Below are 23,185 nucleotides of genomic sequence, written 5' to 3'. Positions count from 1 at the left end.
GCAATACTGTGTGAAATTTTTATTTCTCCAATGTACAGTAGTATACAAGGGCAATATTAGTTACACAGATTCGGGATGTGCAGGACAACGCGTTTCTAGAGGGACCTGATGAAGAGAGGAATCCCCTCTAGAAACGCGTTGTCCTGCACATCCCGAACTTTTTTATCCCGGAGAAGCTCTGCCTTGCCTAGCCTATAACACACATTTTGGGATATGTTCAGCCATGAGGTAAGGAAGGACACAGGGGGTGTCCTGCTTGGGGGCTCCAGGTAACTCATCTGTAGGAATCCTCTATTGGCATACAAGAGTTTTGCTACTCACATGATTAATGGGACAATTTATTTTTATTTTTTCACAGGGAGAGAAAGGAGAGGCTGGTTTACCTGGTGTGGATGGCATCTCTGGGCCTGAGGTGAGTGAAGAGACACGCAATTTTAATATATCAGTATATACATAGATGCAACAGGGTTTTGGGGGTGTCCAGTATAGCACAAAAATCAGACAAATAAAATATGTGCATACATCCACAATAACACCAACAGCCCATTTTTATCTTTACCCTAGCGGCCATTGGGTACTTTCAGTTTGTGCACACTGAGTTGATGGGGCCCATGCAGAGTCCTTCTCCACTGTATTACTTGGAGTAGGCTGAACTTCTCAAAATGTCAACAAAATGGAGATCAAGGTCTTTTATCTGTATTTAAGTTTAGGGTGCCCTGTTTCCACTCCATGGGCTGTAAATCAGGTCAGTGCACCTTTTAGTTTCTCTTCCCTGCTTTTCTGCAGCCAGCTCTGGAACCTTGCTAAACTTGCTAGCAGATTCCTCTCAGTTGCTGCAACCCTCTTGGGACCAGGTCCTGACAGGCTTTTTCCTCTGTGTCCTCTATCTCTCTGCTGAACTGCAAGAATCCAAGATGGCCACAAGCACATGTCCAGGCTCCTCCTTCCCCAGCTCAAGTCACTGCTTGGTTAATTAGCTTGTGCAGTCCACCATCTACTTGACACCTTGTGTATTTGCAGGGTGAGGACACAACAGTAATCCAAGGGGGTTACATAGATATAAATGCAGAAATATGTAAGTGTGCAGTAACCCTTTAGCCCCCATAAATATTTGTAAATGATGGCAGAGGAGGGATATGCAGCTGCAGATTCTTCTTTCTCTTTGTCTATGAGACTACATTGTAAAAGGGTTCTGAGCACAACAATAACATCCCTTCCAGATTAGCCCATAGCGGGGAAAATAAGCCTCGTCCGATGCCATGAAGATGAATGGAAAAAGACCAGAACAACATTACACCACTTCATATTTATCCTTGTAACGCAAGTCTTGTACTTGAGCTCCCTCTATTGTTGCAAAATAAAAACTACATCTGTATCAATTCCTACCTACCTTTTTCTCCCAGCAGCAATAGGCGCTCCCAAGTATCCCAACAATTTGTCCATCAGTACTTAGGGCCAAATTAAAACAGTAACTAATCAGAACATAACATTTGTGACAGTATAACTTGCCATGACCTTTTTTTTTTTTTTTTCAGGGACCCCCGGGACCACCAGGACCTGCCGGACCTCTAGGCCCTACAGGCCTCCAGGTAAGTGTTATGTTACACAAGTGTTTCTCAACCAGTGTGCCTCCAAATATTGCAAAACTACAACTTTCAGCATGCCCGGACAGCCTTTGGCTGTCCGGGCATGCTGGGAGTTGTAGTTTTGCAACAGCTGGAGGCACACTGGTTGGGAAACACTGCGTTACACAGTAGATTATGATGGCGAAAGGTCCCATGAATTCATCAAATATGTGTAAAAAAGTAGCCATGATACATACTATCCTAAGAATAAATAACCCCCATCACAACCCAAAAATAAACAAAAATAAACAAAGCCTAAGGAAAAAAAGAAAAAATGCAGTGAGATCACCACAAAGCTATGACATCACAGATGACATTGTAAGCGGTTACATCGCACGTGGTGACATCACAGGTGGTGACATCACAGGCGGTGGCATCACAGGCGGTGACATCACAAGTGGGGACATCACAAGTGGGGACATCACAAGTGGGGACATAATAAGTGGTGACATCACAAGTGGTGACATAATAAGTGGTGACATAATAAGTGGTGACATCACAGGTGGTGACCTAATAAATGGTGACATCACAGGCGGTGACATCACAAGTGGTGACATAATAAGTGGTGACATCACAAGTGGTGACATAATAAGTGGTGACATAATAAGTGGTGACATCACAAGTGGTGACATAATAAGTGGTGACATCACAAGTGGTGACATAATAAGTGGTGACATCACAAGTGGGGACATAATAAGTGGTGACATCACAAGTGGTGACATAATAAGTGGTGACATCACAAGTGGTGACATAATAAGTGGTGACATCACAAGTGGTGACATAATAAGTGGTGACATCACAAGTGGGGACATAATAAGTGGTGACATCACAAGTGGTGACATAATAAGTGGTGACATCACAGGTGGTGACATAATAAATGGTGACATCACAGGCGGTGACATCACAGGTGGTGACATAAGTGGTGAAATGCAGTATTTAGATTGTATCACTGAAGATGTCTACATCTGTTTTATGTATAAAAAACAAAGGGGACAATGAATATAAGTGTCTGCCAGTCATCTTTTCTTTTTCAATTATTCCTCTAACATTGGAGCGATAATGAGAATTATCTCCGTGATTAGTTCATTTGGCAAAGAACCGGCTCAGCCTGGACGTGAACCAGAGAATTATCAGCGTTTGTGCAGAGTATTTACATATATTTGGAAATCAATACAGCAATCTTCTCAGCTCGTGTCCTGCATCACGTAACAGCAATGCCATTTACTACGTGTGCCAGGAGCAGAAATCCATCATATAGTCGGCATAGAGAAAAACAAAGTACAAGTTCACCAGATTGAGTGGTTACTTATTGGTAACTACTATCATAGTGCCCCTAAACATAAGAATATAACTACTATAATACTGTCTCCTATATATAAGAAGATAACTACTATAATACTTTTCCCATATACAAGAATGTGACTACTATAATACTGCTCCTATATACAGGAATATAACTACTATAATACTGCTCCTATATACAAGAATATTACTACTATAATACTGCTCCTATATACAAGAATATAACTACTATAATACTGCTCCTATATACAAGAATATTACTACTATAATACTGCTCCTATATACAAGAATATAACTACTATAATAATGCTCCTATAAGCAAGAATATATCTACTATAATACTGCTCCTATATACAAGAATACAACTACTATAATACTGCTCCTATATACAAGAATATAACTACTATAATAATGCTCCTATATACAAGAATATAACTACTATAATACTGCTCCTATATACAAGAATATAACTACTATAATACTGCTCCTATATACAAGAATATAACTACTATAATACTGCTCATATATACAAGAATATAACTACTATAATACTGTCTCTTATGTACAAGAATATAACTACTATAATACAGCTCCTATATACAAGAGTATATCTACTATAATACTGCTCCTATATACAAGAATATAACTACTATAATACTGCTCCTATATACAAGAATATAACTACTATAATACTGCTCCTATATACAAGAATATAACTACTATAATACTGCTCCTATATACAAGAATATTACTACTATAATACTGCTCCTATATACAAGAATATAACTACTATAATAATGCTCCTATATGCAAGAATATATCTACTATAATACTGCTCCTATATACAAGAATATAACTACTATAATACTGCTCCTATATACAAGAATATAACTACTATAATACTGCTCCTATATACAAGAATATAACTACTATAATATTGCTCCTATATACAAGAATATTACTACTATAATACTGCTCCTATATACAAGAATATAACTACTATAATAATGCTCCTATATGCAAGAATATATCTACTATAATACTGCTCCTATATACAAGAATATAACTACTATAATACTGCTCCTATATACAAGAATATAACTACTATAATACTGCTCCTATATACAAGAATATAACTACTATAATACTGCTCCTATATACAAGAATATAACTACTATAATACTGCTCCTATATACAAGAATATAACTACTATAATATTGCTCCTATATACAAGAATATTACTACTATAATACTGCTCCTATATACAAGAATATAACTACTATAATAATGCTCCTATATACAAGAATATAACTACTATAATACTGCTCCTATATACAAGAATATAACTACTATAATACTGCTCCTATATACAAGAATATAACTACTATAATACTGCTCCTATATACAAGAATATAACTACTATAATACTGCTCATATATACAAGAATATAACTACTATAATACTGTCTCTTATGTACAAGAATATAACTACTATAATACAGCTCCTATATACAAGAGTATATCTACTATAATACTGCTCCTATATACAAGAATATAACTACTATAATACTGCTCCTATATACAAGAATATAATTACTATAATAATGCTCCTATATACAAGAATATAACTACTATAATACTGCCCCTATGTACAAGAATATAACTACTATAATACCGCTCCTATATACAAGAATATAACTACTATAATACTGCTCCTATATACAAGAATATAACTACTATAATACTGCTCCTATATACAAGAATATAACTACTATGATACTGCTCCTATATACAAGAATATAACTACTATAATACTGCTCCTATATACAATAATATAACTACGAATAATACTGCTCCTATATACAAGAATATAACTGCTATAATACCGCTCCTATATACAAGAATATAACTACTATAATACTGCTCCTATATACAAGAATATAACTACTATAACACTGCCTCCTATATACAAGAATATAACTACTATAATACTGCTCCTATATACAATAATATAGCTACTATAATACTGCTCCTATATACAAGAATATAACCACTATAATGCAGTCTATGGTTTTGTGGGGTTAACATCTGGTTGTCTATTTTTTTTTCTACACTGTGTGGAAATATGTGATGATCTTATGTATAAGGGATCAGTGACATAATGAATAAGTTACAGGTGAAATGCGTTGGCTCAGGCTGTTACAGCCTTGGTCTCTCTGAGCTGTCAGGGCCCCTCTGCCCACACAGGTGACTCACACATTAGATAATACATTACCGTCGTTACCTGATATAAGTGTTTTATTCAGGGCTGAGATACTATTCCTACAATCCTTGGTGACGTCTGTACTATAGCGGTCACTTTATAGTTCCTTCTTTATCTGTTCTTGTTTTTTTTTTTTAGGGATTGCCGGGTGAGATCGGATTCACTGGAAAACCTGGAAAGATCGGGCCCCCGGTAAGTATACAGAAAAGATATTGGACAAAGGCAATTTAGGTTTTTACCCTTTGCACCATATGGACCCACACTCAATATTGCCACTTATATAGCGCTTGTACAAGTTGGAAAGATAAGTTGGGAGGGCAGAGGCGTAGCTTGTAGCTTTTGGGCACCGATGCTAAATCTGCAACAGGGCCCCATATGCCAATTATAATACTGATCTCTTATGCTTTGGGGCCCCATTAGGCACCAGGGCCCGGTGCGACTGCTACCTCTGCGACTTCTATAGCTACGCCCCTGCCAAAACGTTAAGATGCTGCTATTCGAAAAATAGTATGGAAACTTTTAAAACATGATCATTTTGGAGTCTCAGTGCTCCATTATATGTCATCACTTTGACTCGTTTCAAGGTGCACAATGAATAAAGATATAGGAACCACCCTGCGTACACCATATACTCGTGTCCCACATAACACTATCTACCAGATTGATAGTATTTCCCAGCCAGGGTGCTTCTAATAAATCCTCTATTAATCTACAGACCCCTCCCTCCTACCCCCCCCCCCTCTAGTCAGCCCGACCTTTGCACAAATTGACATAAGGTACCCTGGTTGGGGAACACTTCTATAGATGTAACAGGTTTTTGGGGGTGTCCATCTATAGCCCTAACTTTGTATTGCATAAAGAAAAACAGTAAGGCACAATAGTTCACAAAAATCAGACAAATTAAAGATGTATATAGGTCTCACCCACCAAATAACACCAGCAGCCCACTCTAATCTTGACCCTAGCATCCTTTGGGTACCTTTAGTTGGTGCACACGGAATAGATGGGGCCCATGCAGAGTCCTTCTCCAGTGTTACCTGGAGTAAGAGTAGAATAATCTTATAAGTAATGCATATACTGTATAATGGTTCTAGTAGAATAACTATTCCTAGTTCCATTGTAACACAAACCATAGTGATTAAATAATACAAGCCATAATACATGTAATACAAACAATAAGTTAGACTAAATACTGATAGAATGCCAGCCATTGTGTTACTTCACAGACCACACACTAACATCCTACATGCTGCTCTAAACAGACCTATAATGACAGGAATTAAACGAGCTGCCTATGATCAGCTGCCTTCCTGTCACTTCCTTTTTTTTCTCCCTGTCACTTCCTCTTCGTGTGTATGTCATTTCCTTTTTCTTTCACTTCCTCTTCTTGTGCCTGTCATGTCCTGATTTTATGCCTGTCACTTCTCCTTCCTGCATCTGCCCTTTCTTCTCTCTCTGCCTGTCATATCATCTTCCTGTGTCTGTCATTTCCTCTTCCTTTGCCTGTCACTTCCTCTTTCTGTGCTTGTCTCTTCCTCTTCATATGCCTCTCGCTTTCTCTTTCTGTGCCTGTCACTTCCTTATCCTGTGACTACCACTTCCTCTTCTTTTGCCTGTCACCTCCTCTTCATGTGCCTGTCACTCCCTCTTCCTGTGCCTTTCACTTCCTGTGCTTCCCACTTCCTCTTCTTGTGACTACCACTTCCTCCTTCTGTGCCTGTTACTTCCTCTTCCTGGGCCTGCCACGTCCTCTTCATGTGCCTTTCACTTCCTCTTCTTGTGCCTGTCACTTCCTATGCCTGCCACTTCCTCTTCTTGTGCCTTTCACTTCCTCTTCTTTTGCCTGTCACTTCCTCTTCCTGTGCTTGCCACTTCATCTTTTTGTGCCTTTCACTTCCTCTTCATGTGCCTGTCATTTTCTCTTTCTGTGCCTGTCACTTCCTTTTCCTTTCACTTCCTCATCCTGTGACTACCACTTCCTCTTCTTGTGCCTGTCACTTCCTCTTCCTCTGCCTGTCACTCCCTCTTCCTGTGCCTGCCAGTTCCTCTTCTTGTGCCTTTCACTTCCTCTTCTTGTACCTGTCACTTCCTCTTCCTGTGCCTGTCACTCCCTTCTCCTGTGTCTGCCACTTCTTGTGCCTTTCACTTCTTCCTCCTGTGCCTGAACAATATAAAGACTATTCCATTGTTATTAAGGATTTCCTACACCAGTAGAACCCAGGATGACATAGGGGGGAAGGTTACTTCAGAAAGCCATTATATAAGTAGTTTCTTTTCTGCTTTGGTTTTTCTTTCTTGCTCAAAATGTATCATAATGTCACACGGCAGTGGTAAATTTTGCACACGAAAGTCAAACTTTGAAAATTACCTCACAAAGCAAGTTTCTAAAGACAGGATTTTATTTGCTTTGCTGTGCGGTATTTTTTACTTCCGTGTGACTTTTTTTTGCGAATGTCGCTATAATAAATTCACTACTACTGCAAAGTGAAAAATTGAAAACTTGCTTACCTAGGAATTTTAACAAAACTTGCTTACCCTCAAAAAGTCGCACAAAAAGTTGCTTTGGCGCACATGCGACAATTTATGCGCATAAAATAAGCAAAAAAAAGTCACTTACCAGCTTTGATAAATTCCCTTCATAGTTCTCACTTCCATGAATATAAAGAGAGTTTCTCATATTCACTTGTATCAATGCAAAGTTTGTTCAAATGACCCAGTGTCTATCTAATTATTAGGGATCAACTGGAAAAGATGGAGCCGATGGTGTAGATGGAAAACCTGGACAAAAGGTAAAACGCATCTGACGTTCTGGACAGGAGAGATGTGGCCCCTCTAGACAGACTGCTCTATGGATGGGATAGATGTGGCCCCTCTATACAGACTGCTCTATGGATGGGATAGATGTGGCCCCTCTATACAGACTGCTGTATGGATGGGATAGATGTGGCCCCTTTATACAGACTGCTCTATGGATGGGATAGATGTGGCCCCTCTATACAGACTGCTCTATGGATGGAATAGATGAGTCTCCTCTAGACAGACTGCTCTATGGATGGGATAGATGTGGCCCCTTTATACAGACTGCTCTATGGATGGGATAGATGTGGCCCCTTTATACAGACTGCTCTATGGATGGGATAGATGTGGCCCCTCTATACAGACTGCTCTATGGATTGGATAGATGTGGCCCCTCTATACAGACTGCTCTATGGATGGGATAGATGTGGCCCCTTTATACAGACTGCTCTATGGATGGAATAGATGAGTCTTCTCTATACAGACTGCTGTATGGATGGGATAGATGTGGCCCCTTTATACAGACTGCTCTATGGATGGGATAGATGTGCCCCTCTATACAGACTGCTCTATGGATGGGATAGATGTGGCCCCTCTATATAGACTGCTCTATGGATGGGATAGATGTGGCCCCTCTATACAGACTGCTGTATGGATGGGATAGATGTGGCCCCTCTATACAGACTGCTCTATGGATGGGATAGATGTGGCCCCTTTATACAGACTGCTCTATGGATGGGATAGATGTGGCCCCTCTATACAGACTGCTCTATGGATGGGATAGATGTGGCCCCTCTATACATACTGCTCTATGGATGGGATAGATGTGGCCCCTCTATACATACTGCTCTATGGATGGGATAGATGTGGCCCCTCTTTATCTGCTCTATGGATGGGATAGATGTAATAGATGACATTTCCTTATTGCCATGTTATCACATTGTTATATTACATCTATATCTTACTCCATACTAACATCTCTCTCTTTGTAGGGGGAACAAGGAGAACGCGGCTTAGATGGAACTCCAGGACTGACCGGTCCAAGGGTAAGTTAGAGACCACTTGTACAGTGCCCCCACATTGTCACTTGAGCAGTGGGGTTGTTTTTTAGACAATTAAGCATCTGTGGCTCTCAGGCTGTTTGTGAAACTACATCTCTCATTCTACACCCATCACAAAATTATTGTCCCCATCATAAATAAGCAATTTAGTGAACAAATATTGATATTTCTATAGCACGACTAAGGCTGCATTCACATCTCGGTTTTACACTACGGGTGCTGGATCCGGCTGGGGGAGGGGCAAACCGTGCGCTCCCGTACCTCAGCCGGACCAGCGCTGAACTCCATTCACTTTAATGAGCCGACCGGAGTCAAACGGTGACTCCGGTCGGCTCATTTTTGACCCGTATCCAGTTTTGTGACGGGACCTAAAACCGTAGTATACTACGGTTTTAGGTCCGGTCACAAAAATGGTTATGGGTTAAAAATGAGCCGACCAGAGTGGCCGTTTGATTCCATTCGGCTCATTAAAGTGAATGGAGTTCAGCGCTGATCAGACTGGGGTACGGGAGCGCACGGTTTGCCCCTCCCCCAGCCGGATCTGCCACCCGTAGTGTAAAACCGAAATGTCAATGCAGCCTAAGTAATGCTGCAGTGACCGATTGCTATACCTTCATTCCAAATCCCCAAATACAAATACAACCACACCATAATGTTTGGATAAAGACTACAGCCATAACATGACAAATTATTACCACAGTACTGTAACTGAATAATACTGCCATACAGTGTAAATATTGTAAATGCTATTACCATTATTCATGTCATAGGAGGGGATAGATATGAATCCTCTATACAGACTGCTCTATTGATGGGATAGATGTGCCCCTCTATACAGACTGCTCTATGGATGGGATAGATGTGCCCCTCTATACAGACTGCTCTATTGATGGGATAGATGTAGCCCCTCTATACACACTGCTCTATGGATGGGATAGATGTGGCCCCTCTATACAGACTGCTCTATGGATGGGATAGATGTGGCCCCTCTATACAGACTGCTCTATGGATGGGATAGATGTGGCCCCTCTATACAGACTTCTCTATGGATGGGATAGATGTGGCCCCTCTATACAGACTGCTCTATGGATGGGATAGATGTGGCCCCTCTTTACAGACTGCTCTATGGATGGGATAGATGTGGCCCCTCTATACAGACTGCTCTATGGATGGGATAGATGTGGCCCCATTATACAGACTGCTCTATGGATGAGATAGATGTGGCCCCTCTATACAGACTGCTCTATGGATGGGATAGATGTGGCCCCTTTATACAGACTGCTCTATTGATGGGATAGATGTGGCCCCTCTATACTGACTGCTCTATGGATGGAATAGATGTGGCCCCTCTATACACACTGCTCTATGGATGGGATAGATGTGGCCCCTCTATACAGACTGCTCTATGGATGGGATAGATGTGGCCCCTCTATACAGACTGCTCTATGGATGGGATAGATGTGGCCCCTCTTTACAGACTGCTCTATGGATGGGATAGATGTGGCCCCTCAATACAGACTGCTCTATGGATGAGATAGATGTGGCCCCTCTAGACAGACTGCTCTATGGATGGGATAGATGTGGCCCCTCTATACAGACTGCTCTATGGATGGGATAGATGTGGCCCCATTATACAGACTGCTCTATGGATGAGATAGATGTGGCCCCTTTATACAGACTGCTCTATGGATGGGATAGATGTGGCCCCTCTATACACACTGCTCTGTGGATGAGATAGATGTGGCCCCTCTATACAGACTGCTCTATGGATGAGATAGATGTGGCCCCTCTATACAGACTGCTCTATGGATGGGATAGATGTGGCCCCTCTATACATACTGCTCTATGGATGGGATAGATGTGGCCCCTCTATACATACTGCTCTATGGATGGGATAGATGTGGCCCCTCTATACATACTGCTCTATGGATGAGATAGATGTGGCCCCTCTATACAGACTGCTCTATGGATGAGATAGATGTGGCCCCTTTATACAGACTGCTCTATGGATGGGATAGATGTGCCCCTTTATACAGACTGCTGTATGGATGAGATAGATGTGGCCCCTTTATACAGACAGCTCTATGGATGGGATAGATGTGGCCCCTCTGTACAGACTGCTCTATGGATGGGATAGATGTGGCCCCCTTTATACAGACTGCTCTATGGATGAGATAGATGTGCCCCCTTTATACATACTGCTCTATGGATGGGATAGATGTGGCCCCTCTATACAGACTGCTCTATGGATGAGATAGATGTGGCCCCTCTATACAGACTGCTCTATGGATGGGATAGATGTGGCCCCTCTAGACAGACTGCTCTATGGATGGGATAGATGTGGCCCCTCTATACAGACTGCTCTATGGATTGGATAGATGTGGCCCCTCTATACAGACTGCTCTATGGATTGGATAGATGTGGCCTCTCTATATACACTGCTCTATGGATGGGATAGATGTGGTCCCTCTATACAGACTGCTCTATGGATTGGATAGATGTGGTCCCTCTATACAGACTGCTCTATGGATGGGATAGATGTGGCCCCTCTATACAGACTGCTCTATTGATGGGATAGATGTGGCCCCTCTATACAAACTGCTCTATGGATGAGATAGATGTGGCCTCTCTATATACACTGCTCTATGGATGGGATAGATGTGGCCCCTCTATACAGACTGCTCTATGGATTGGATAGATTTGGTCCCTCTCTACAGACTGCTCTATGGATGGGATAGATGTGGCCCCTCTATACAGACTGCTCTATGGATGGGATAGATGTGGCCCCTTTATACAGACTGCTCTATGGATGGGATAGATGTGGCCCCTTTATACAGACTGCTCTATGGATGGGATAGATGTGGCCCCTCTTTACAGACTGCTCTATGGATGGGATAGATGTGGCCCCTCTATACAGACTGCTCTATGGATTGGATAGATGTGGCCCCTCTATATACACTGCTCTATGGATGGGATAGATGTGGCCCTTCTATACAGACTGCTCTATGGATTGGATAGATGTGGTCCCTCTATACAGACTGCTCTATGGATGGGATAGATGTGGCCCCTCTATACAGACTGCTCTATGGATGGGATAGATGTGGCCCTTCTATACACACTGCTCTATGGATGAGATAGATATGGCCCCTCTATATACACTGCTCTATGGATAGGATAGATGTGGCCCCTCTATATACACTGTTCTATGGATGAGATAGATGTGGCCCCTCTATATACACTGCTCTATGGATAGGATAGATGTGGCCCCATTATGCAGAGTGCTCTATGGATGAGATAGATGTGGCCCCTCTATACACACTGCTCTATGGATGAGATGGATGTGGCCCCTCTATACAGACTGCTCTATGGATGAGATAGATGTGGCCCCTCTATACACACTGCTCTATGGATGAGATAGATGTGGCCCCTCTATATACACTGCTCTATGGATGGGATAGATGTGGTCCCTCTATATACACTGCTCTATGGATGAGATAGATGTGGACCCTCTATATACACTGCTCTATGGATGGGATAGATGTGGCCCCTCTATATACACTGCTCTATGGATGAGATAGATGTGGCCCCTCTATACACACTGCTCTGTGGATGAGATAGATGTGGCCCCTCTATACACACTGCTCTATGGATGAGATAGATGTGGCCCCTCTATATACACTGCTCTATGGATGAGATAGATGTGGCCCCTCTATACAGACTGCTCTATGGATGGGATAGATGTGGCCCCTCTATATACACTGCTCTATGGATGAGATAGATGTGGCCCCTCTATACAGACTGCTCTATGGATGAGATAGATGTGGCCCCTCTATACAGACTGCTCTATGGATGAGATAGATGTGGCCCCTCTATAAAGACTGCTCTATGGATGGGATAGATGTGGCCCCTTTATACAGACTGCTCTATGGATGAGATAGATGTGGCCCCTCTATACACACTGCTCTATGGATGAGATAGATGTGGCCCCTCTATATACACTGCTCTATGGATGAGATAGATGTGGCCCCTCTATATACACTGCTCTATGGATGAGATAGATGTGGCGCCTCTATATACACTGCTCTATGGATGAGATAGATGTGGCCCCTCTATATACTCTGCTCTATGGATGAGATAGATGTGGCGCCTCTATATACACTGCTCTATGGATGGGATAGATGTGGCCCCTCTATACAGACTGCTCTATGGATGGGATAGATGTGGCCCCTCTATACAGACTGCTCTATGGATGGGATAGATGTGGCCCCTCTATACAGACTGCTCTATGGATGAGATAGATGTGGCCCCTCTATACAGACTGCTCTATGGATGAGATAGATGTGGCCCCTCTATACAGACTGCTCTATGGATGAGATAGATGTGGCGCCTCTATACAGACTGCTCTATGGATGAGATAGATGTGGCGCCTCTATACATGTCTGGGCTGATAAGTATTATTTTAGTTAGTATTTTTAGCTGTATTTTACCGAATAAATGACTGTGTACGAACCCAAAATAAAATCACTTAGCCGCACAAACCTACCTATCATCCCACTTAGGATAAAGAGTTTTTCATTACAATTAGCGATGAGCGAACTTACAGTAAATTCGATTCGTCACGAACTTCTCAGCTCGGCAGTTGATGACTTATCCTGCGTAAATTAGTTCAGCTTTCAGGTGCTCCGGTGGGCTGGAAAAGGTGGATACAGTCCTAGGAAAGAGTCTCCTAGAACTGTATCCACCTTTTCCAGCCCACGGGAGCACCTGATAGATGAACTAATTTATGCAGGATAAGTCATCAACTGCCGAGCCGAGAAGTTCGTGACGAATTGAATTTACTGTAAGTTCGCTCATCTCTAATTACAATGTCTGGGGAGGAAAAAATAATTCTGAAGAATTCACATGGGTTCTTATGATGCATGATGGGAGTTGTGGTTTTGCAACAGCTGGAGACACACTGGTTGGAAAACACTGACCAACACTGACCATTACTATTGAGAGGATCTGCAGTGCATGGGATGTAATTATACACATGACCACTAGGTGGCAGCAGACAATTATTTTATTAAATTGTTGAATTTCACTATTTTGGATGTTTTACTAATATTGTTACTGCTATTATTATTATTATTATAAATGTAATAATAATAATAATAATAATAATAATTATTATTATTATTATTATTATTAATACACTAATAATATTAATTATTATTATTATAAATGTTATTATTATTGTTATTATTATAAATGCACTAATAATAATATTATTATTATTATTAATTATATTAATTATATTATTATAATATTTTTTGCATAATTTTATTATTCTATGTTTGCTTTATTTCACAGGGGCAGCCTGGTGATCGAGGACTATCTGGACGACCTGGAGAAAAAGTAAATTAATTGATTAATGTTTCTAAATTTGATATAAAAATTTTTGATTCTAAAGTAAAGCTAATTAATGCCCAGTCCAGCCAGGATGCTGCCTGAACACCATAAGCTGGTACAGTGACTTTAAAGTTGCACGCTAAACACCGGAACTTTATTTTAAATGTAATAAACTTATAGATATTGGCCTCAGAATTTTGGAGAACGACTTTAGACAGACCAGCAAACCTTTATGACTACAGCCACCCCAACTGTGTTCAAAGTAACCGCTGGTGTTTCTGCTCTGGGCCACCACACTCTGATCACTAAACTACTTTTAAATCCTATAAAATGAACATATTATCTATTTATTTACATCATAAAGCTTATCCATAGATAGAAGGGTCAGGGAAAAAGCCATTAGTCTGGTAAGCGTCCATCTGCAAAAGATGGTGGACAACGCTAACAAGTAGTGCAACGGTGGTCTCCAAAACTGTGGATGTCCAGATGGAGCAAAACTACAATTCCCAGCATGCCCGGACAGCCGTTGGCTGTCCGGGCATGCTGGGAGTTGTAGTTTTGCAGCATTGATAACCCCAGTGGGTGATGTTATGTTATATACTATACATGTATTATAACATTGATTTTTTATTTCTTAGGGCGAAGCCGGCCCCCCAGGATTGTCAGGAGCGGACGGAAAGAGGGGAGACAAGGGTGACCAGGTACTGTGCGCGGGAGAGAAATATACTTATATTTGTAGTATTATTATTATTGTTAGCATTTAAATGTAACTATTGTAATGACACTTCTTTGAAAAAGCCACCCAAAATTGTATTTAAAAAAGTGGTTTTCTGTAGGAGTGATCCAAAACGGCCACTGTGCAAAATGTTTTACATTCATATTATTATTATTGTTGTCATTAATTTTTGCTTATTATCAGTAAAAGCAGGTACATTATTTATTATTTATATGATAAGAATTATGATTATTACCAGAAATAATAATATTTAGATTATTTTTAGCATCAGCACTGGTATTTACATTATTGTTGTAACTTAGCATAATTATGTTTTTGTTATTATTAATATTATTATTAGTAGTAACATGTACTACTACTACTACTACTACTACTAAATAATAATAATAATTATATTATTATTGTATAGTAGTAGTAGTAAATTTTTCTATTAATAATAATAACAACAACACCAATAATAACATTTAATGTCACTATTTATATTTGTAGAAGCAGGTACCCTATTTCTTATATTATAATAAGAATAAGTATTGTTATTTAAAGCAATGCAAATATTCAGACTATTATTAGTATCAGTACTAAAATTTTTATAATTGTTGTAATTTATTATAATTATTATTAGTAGCAGTAGTAGTAGTAGTAGTAGTAGTAGTATTAATATTATTATTATTATTAGTAGTAGTAGTAGTAGTATTAATATTATTATTAGTAGTAGTTTTTAATAATATTATTATTAGTAGTATTAATATTATTATTATTATTATTAGTAGTAGTAGTAGTACATTTTACTATTAATAATAAAATTGGTAATCATTATAATAATACTAATAATAATATTATTATTATCATTATTATTAGTAGTAGTAATAGTAGTAGCATTAGTAGTAGTATTAGTATTATTATTTCTGTGATCCATTAGGACCAATACATGGAGGGTTAATTAACCTATTTACCAAAAGATCACCAGAAGGGTTATCCACTAATACCCTAAATTTACCATATATTATATCTTTATTATAATTATAATTAAACACACAAAAAGAAAAGGATTAAAAACGTCAGTGCGTCTCTCTTCCCATTTAGATTGATTATACTGCCGCTACTCCGGCTTCAAAGGTCACTAGTGTATCTGTGTGTACCTGCAGTGTGCACACAGTTGTGGGAAAGACAATCACTGATTGTAAAACCAATTAGTGGCCCCCCTCAACATGTTTCGCCGCTTCACACGGCTTTGTCAAGAGGTAACTGGGCACTAACGCCAACACGCCAAGATAGGGATTTATATCACCTCCTATTCTGACATCATAAAATCGGATGTGCTGCTCAGTGATTGGTGAATGCCATTTCACCCAATCACCGTATTCCCTCAATGATTGACCTCTCAGTTCTCCAATCCATATCTCAGAGATTCAGCCAATCATGATCATAGTTTACAGTTGCTGTGGCAACCCGATCACATGGTCCATGACGCATCAGCGCAATGACCCCTGCGCCGGCACTTCATCGCTGTTATTCCTTCAGTGCGCCGTGACCCCTGCGCCAGCTCTTCATATTCACTTCCAATCTCACCCGTATTGACCTGCGCAGTGTTATCTGCGCGAGAACTTACCCTTCAGGGCCATAACTCCACTCGTAATTCTTCAGGTAAGCCGCGCGAAGTCGCATGCGCGAACACTTTGTTTCGTTTTCTACGTCCGGACATCAATTTAGTAATAGATGTTGGCGTCCCCCTTGTATATATATCAACTGCACTACAGAATAAGATCTATCAGTTTTAAAGCCGCCAGCTCTCATGCAGTGCTGTATAATAATATATGCAAAATTATATGTAGGCAAGACAACACAACAATTGAGGAGACGTATCTCCCAACATTTAAGCGCAGTTCGCACTGGGACAGATACCCCGCTGGCCAGGCATATCCGGGATTTTCATCAGGGAGACATTCAGACCTTCAGATTTTGGGGACTGATCAAAATGACATTAGGCCCCAGACGTGGGAACTTGGATAGGAAGCTACTCCGTGAAGAAGCAAGATGGATTCAGCGGTTGAAATCATTGAGTCCTATGGGACTAAATGAAGGATTTACCTTCTCTGCATTTATTTAACTGATACTTATACCTGCCGAAGTTATATGACATCTGAAATACTTACCAATAACACACTGCCAAGTTGTCATCTAAGGAGATGGTGCTGCATTCCCAAGGAAGTTCAATCTGTTTAATATGGAAGTCGGATCCAACGAATGACACTACAGTACAGAATAAAATAAAATAATGATGATGGTACATAGTATAGGCAACTGTGAATTAATAGGAATCAAGACCATAAAAGGGGTGAGATGAGGGTAAATATCATAGGTATTGGGGGAATATGTCTACTATTAATATCCTGTAGCTTATAATGATATGGATCTAAATAAAAAATTTGGGGAGATGATACTTTTCAGTATCGGAAAATGACTATCTTACACAAATCAATCAGTGTGGTATTGCCCTAAAATAACAACCATCCCACATAAGTTAATTCATTTCTATATACAATAGGGTGAGTAAGGAAGGAAGGAATGGCACTACTTGCGATTGATTCAGAAATGATAGGGTTAAACTCCAAACGAACAGCTCACACGGAGGCGGGTCGGAAAAGGCCGTCAGCTATGGTGGTGCTGGGAAGATCCGAACATAGGAGAAAATCAATGTGCATAGAAGATAAGCTCAAAAACAAAATACCCGCACTCACCATTAAGTTAGTGACAGCCGGCTCCTAGGAATATATGATGGTTAGACCAACGGAACGGGGACCATGCTCTAACGGGAGCTCAGGTGTGCGGCGATAACCGGTTATTTCGCGCTATATGCGCTTCATCCGGCCTCACAGAGGCCGGATGAAGCGCATATAGCGCGAAATAACCGGTGATCGCCTCACACTGAGCGCCCGTTACAGCATGGTTCCCGTTCCGTTGGTCTAACCATCATATATTCCTAGGAGCCGGCTGTCGCTAATCTAATGGTGAGTGCGGGTATTTTGTTTTTGAGCTTATCTTCTATGCTCATTTCTATATATATTGACTATATTCATAATTTACCTTTATAATGGGAGTAGTGACATAATGGATCACTCTGATATATATATATATATATTATTATACAGCACTGCATGAGAGCTGGCAGCTTTAAAACTGATAGATCTTATTCTGTAGTGCAGTTGATATATATACAAGGGAGACGCCAACATCTATTACTGAATTGATGTTCGGACGTAGAAAACGAAACTAAGTGTTCGCGCATGCGACTTCGCGCGGCTTACCTGAAGAATTACGAGTGGAGCTATGGCCCTGAAGGGTAAGTTCTCGCGCAGATAACACTGCGCAGGTCAATACGGGTGAGATTAGAAGTGAATATGAAGAGCTGGCGCAGGGGTCACGGCGCACTGAAGGAATAACAGCGGTGAAGTGCCGGCGCAGGGGTCATTGCGCTGATGCGTCATGGACCATGTGATCGGGTTGCCACGGCAACTGTAAACTATGATCATGATTGGCTGAATCTCTGAGATATGGATTGGAGAACTGAGAGGTCAATCATTGAGGGAATACGGTGATTGGGTGAAATGGCATTCACCAATCACTGAGCAGCACATCCGATTTTATGATGTCAGAATAGGAGGTTATATAAACCCCTATCTTGGCGTGTTGGCGTTAGTGCCCAGTTACCTCTTGACAAAGCCGTGTGAAGCGGCGAAACATGTTGAGGGGGGCCACTAATTGGTTTTACAATCAGTGATTGTCTTTCCCACAACTGTGTGCACACTGCAGGTACACACAGATACACTAGTGACCTTTGAAGCCGGAGTAGCGTCAGTATAATCAATCTAAATGGGAAGAGAGACGCACTGACGTTTTTAATCCTTTTCTTTTTGTGTGTTCAATTATAATAAAGATATAATATATGGTAAATGTATATTTATTATTATTTATTTATTTACAACAATAATACTAATAACAATTAATGTTACTATTAATATAAGTGAAATCAGGTACCCTATTTATATTATTACAATTATTATTTTCACAGTAATGCTAATATTTTGATATTATTATTAGTATCAGTACTAGTATTTGCATTATTCTTGTAAATATTTATTATTATTATTATTATTATTATTGTTTTTATTATTAATAATAGTAAAAAAATGAAAGGTGGTACACTATTTATTATGGATATTGTTAGAGTTATTACTGTTATTAATATTAATACTAGCGTTTTATTATCAATACATTATAAATATAATTATTACATTATTAATAATAATTTTTAGTATTTTATTTTTACAATGCGTCACACGGCTCTTTATGGAAGGATCCCGCAAAATCTCTTGGTTGTGCAGAATTTTTTGGGGAACCACTTTCATTCTTTATTTCTCCATAAAAATATTTTTGTCATTTTCTCGTTCTCACAGACCGCTCATAGACTCTCATTTGTTCCTATGGAGTGTGTGACGTCCGTCTCTGCATAGCCGCCTCCTGATAATAAACACCGGGCACAGATAATCTGCTTCACTATCTTTACACTAAAGTTTTGATTTACATTTTTTTTAAAGGGACAGGACGGCCTTCCCGGACCATTAGGACCTAAGGGAGAAAAAGGAGATCAGGTATTTGTATAGGGTTGTGGTGGATGTAACCCCATTTAGGGAATTAATGTGAATGTAAATGGTCGCCCCCATGTTCACTATTAATCATGGTTATCTGTATATACTGTATTTCTATTGTGCACAAACAGGTTGGACACCTAGGCTCTAGGGTAGAGTTTCCCAACCAGTGTGCCTCCAGCTGTTGCACAACTACAACTCCCAGCATGCCCGAACAGCCAAATGCTGTCCAGGCATGCTGAGAGTTGTAGTTTTGCAACAGCAGGAGGCACCCTGGTTGGGAAACACTGCTCTAGTGTGTAGAGGTCAAGGAGAATGAGAAAAATGTACCGTATATACTCGAGTATAAGCCGAGTTTTTCAGCACGATTTTTCGTGCTGAAAACACCCCCGTTGGCTTATACTCGAGTGCTGGGTGTTGGCATGCTGGGTGTTGTAGTTTTGAAACATCTGGAGGTCTGCAGGTTGAAGACCACTGCGGCCTTCGTCATCATCCAGACCCCCCGTCAACATCCCTGTGCGTCGTCGTCAAGGCAACGTCACTAGTCGTAGTTTTGCAACATCTGGAGGTCCGCAGGTTGAAGACCACTGATGTATGGATTGACAGGCGCTGATGATGAAGGGGGGGGGGGTTGGAATGATAACGAAGGCCACAGTGGTCTTCAACCTGCGGACCTCCAGAGGTTTCAAAACTACAACTCCCAGCATGCCTGGACAGCCGATGGCTGTCCGGGCATGCTGGGAGTTGTAGTTTTGCAACATCTGGAGGTCCGCAGGTTGAAGACCACTGATGAAAGGATTGACAGGCGGTGATGATGATGGATGATGATGGGGGTCTGGATGATTACATGGGGGGGATGATGTATTTCCCACCCTAGGCTTATAGTCAATAACTTTACCTGGGTTTTTGGGGTGAAATTAGGGGCCTCGGCTTATATTCGGGTCGGCTTATACTCGAGTATATAAAGTATGCCGCAGAATTCTTTGTATTCATTTGGCTTCCCATAAATAATTAAAGGGACATAGCAGCATTAACCATAACATCCACCTCTTTATTTAGTAAACTTTTTTAAAATCCATTTCTGTAACTAAATAAAAGCTAAAGGGTTAAAATTCATAAAGAAAAGCGATTTTATATTGTCATATCCCCAGCAATTTATCTCCCCTTCCTTTCTCCCTGCCCATGGTCACAGTCATGTAATCAATATGTTTCGGAAGAGGCGGGACTTGGCTTGGATTATAAAATACAACTTCCTGCAGCATAAACCCTGCAAGGCTAACCCTCCTCCCCCACAAGCCAGACCCCTTTGTAAGCAAGATCCACCCTTTTGTAAACAAGCCCCACCTCATTTGTAAACAAGCCCCACCTCCTTTGTAAACAAGTCCCACCCTCTTTCAAACAAGTCCAACCCTCTTTGCAAACATGTACCAACCCTTTTCAAACAAGTTCCACCCTCTTTGGTAAAAAAATAAAAAAATAAACACACCCCTTTTCAAATAAGCCCCACCCTTTATCCAGACATGGGAAGAACGAGGGATTGGCGGAGAGCAGCGGCGCCAGAGAACAAAAAGTGTCTGCAAGGAGAATGATGTGACGCTTTTCATTTTCTACCTTATTTTTTTTAATAACTAATTCCTATGTATCCATAAACTCCCCAGGGTTCCATTGGTCCTCCTGGTGCCCCGGGGACGGCTGGAGCGGTAAGTAACACCAGAAGTAGATAGACCTTTTGTATATCTGTGTTAGGGAATGTTCACTGAAGTGGAATTTCCATAACAGAAAGTCCGTGAGCAGATCATTTTTTCTACCTATTGACTTCAATGGTTCTGCTTACTGATTCTCTGCTGCGGAAAATCTGCAAGTGGAATTTGCTCTGATGAAAACCCGCAGCGGATGATGTACGTGTGAATATACCCTAAGGGCGTATCTTATGCTGCGGATTCGCCGCTGGAGAACCGCTGCATGGTGGCTTTACATGTGTCTGCTGGGATCGGCATTACGCCACTACGAGCAGACACACTGAAGTGATGTGCGAGTCGCCACGCATGCACGGTGTACTCACACTCATCGCATCCGTCCCCCTGCTCCGTGAGCTAGGCCGAGAGCTGCCGCGATGTGCGAGTATACTGTGCATGTGCGCGGCGACTCGTGCATCGCAGTGTGTCTGCTCATAGCGCCGTATTGCCACTCCAAGTAGGCACATGTAAAGCCATCATGCAGCGGTCCTTCAGCGGCAGATCCGCAGCGTAAAATACGCTGTGGGTCCGCTCGTGTGAAAGTAGCCTTAGGGTACGTGAATATTTTCTGCCGCAGACTTGCAGCAGCAGATCTACAGCAAAAAATTTGCACGTGTGAACACATACAGGATCGTCTGCATATTTTTGCTGCATATTTTATGCAGGTGATTTTGCTACCCATTGACTTCAAATATGCAGCAAAAAGATGCAACAGCACCTATACGAGTCAACGCACCCTTAGAGCGCAATCACACACCCCGGATATGCTGCAGATTTGTAAACTATGCAGTTGCGGATCCACAACTACAACATTTTAAAGGCAATTCTTATGTATTTTTGATTGGCTTGTGAATAAAATTATTGCCTTATAAAATCTGCAACTACAGATCCGCAACTTGAAGTCAATGAGTAGCAAATAATCCGCTGCAGAAAACCTGCAGTGGATCATGAGGGTGTTAGGGCACCCTTATAGTAAAAACCTGCCTGGAGGCATCACATGTAGACCCTGAACCAGCAGGAGCCATTGTGTTCAGTGACATCAAAGATCTTTATAATACCATCATTTTATTTATGATTTTATTTTATTTTATTTATTTTTTGCGTTTTTCATGTGTTTTTTTTCTAATCTCCACACAATAATTAGGAGTATAGTTTTCCATGTGTGTGTTTTATTTTTTTCTATCGCACAAGTTTTTTCAGATATACTTTCCCAAATATGTTTTTCTCAATTCACGACACCAGACTTGAAATAATGGTTTGACCCTATAATTATAGCGTAACCTATTATATTCATTACTTGCAAACTGGATGTTTTTATTTATCCTTCGCTGCTTTATTTGTGGTTATATGTTTACATTGTCATCCAGACTCCCTTTTATTAATGTTTTTATTATTTTGTTCTTGCTTTTTTTTTTGTTTTTTTTCCCCTTACATTATTTGAAGTGCAGTTTTCCTTTACTTTTCTTTTTTTAGGTGTTATCCATGCTGTACTGCTTTAAATGTGTGCATCCAGGCGCCATTCTACTATTATTTATTTATTTTTTATTTATATTTTTTACTTGCATTTTTCATGTTTTTTTAATTTTATTTTTTGTTTTTCTTGCTTTTTAATGTTGTTTTTTTTTTCTTT

The 23,185-nt window shown here is 40.5% G+C and overlaps 1 protein-coding gene across 3 annotated transcripts in view; it reads left to right on the top strand.

The window, feature by feature from the left end:
• The window catches only part of COL22A1 (collagen type XXII alpha 1 chain), a 395,576-nt gene that overhangs the window by 249,920 nt on the left and 122,471 nt on the right, over nucleotides 1–23,185 (top strand). For all 3 annotated transcript variants that reach the window (XM_056522812.1, XM_056522815.1, XM_056522813.1), the window contains 9 exons: nucleotides 359–412; nucleotides 1,536–1,589; nucleotides 5,328–5,381; nucleotides 7,925–7,978; nucleotides 8,978–9,031; nucleotides 14,399–14,443; nucleotides 15,076–15,138; nucleotides 19,769–19,822; nucleotides 21,478–21,519. In XM_056522812.1, coding sequence (XP_056378787.1) covers nucleotides 359–412; nucleotides 1,536–1,589; nucleotides 5,328–5,381; nucleotides 7,925–7,978; nucleotides 8,978–9,031; nucleotides 14,399–14,443; nucleotides 15,076–15,138; nucleotides 19,769–19,822; nucleotides 21,478–21,519 — 474 coding nt within the window. The remainder of the gene's footprint in view (nucleotides 1–358; nucleotides 413–1,535; nucleotides 1,590–5,327; nucleotides 5,382–7,924; nucleotides 7,979–8,977; nucleotides 9,032–14,398; nucleotides 14,444–15,075; nucleotides 15,139–19,768; nucleotides 19,823–21,477; nucleotides 21,520–23,185) is intronic.

This window comes from Hyla sarda, chromosome 5 (genome assembly GCF_029499605.1).
Source record: "Hyla sarda isolate aHylSar1 chromosome 5, aHylSar1.hap1, whole genome shotgun sequence".
NCBI classification, from domain to species: Eukaryota; Metazoa; Chordata; class Amphibia; order Anura; family Hylidae; genus Hyla; species Hyla sarda.
The sequence above is the reverse complement of the archived record's forward strand: the minus strand, read 5'-3'. Positions and strand labels throughout refer to the sequence as shown.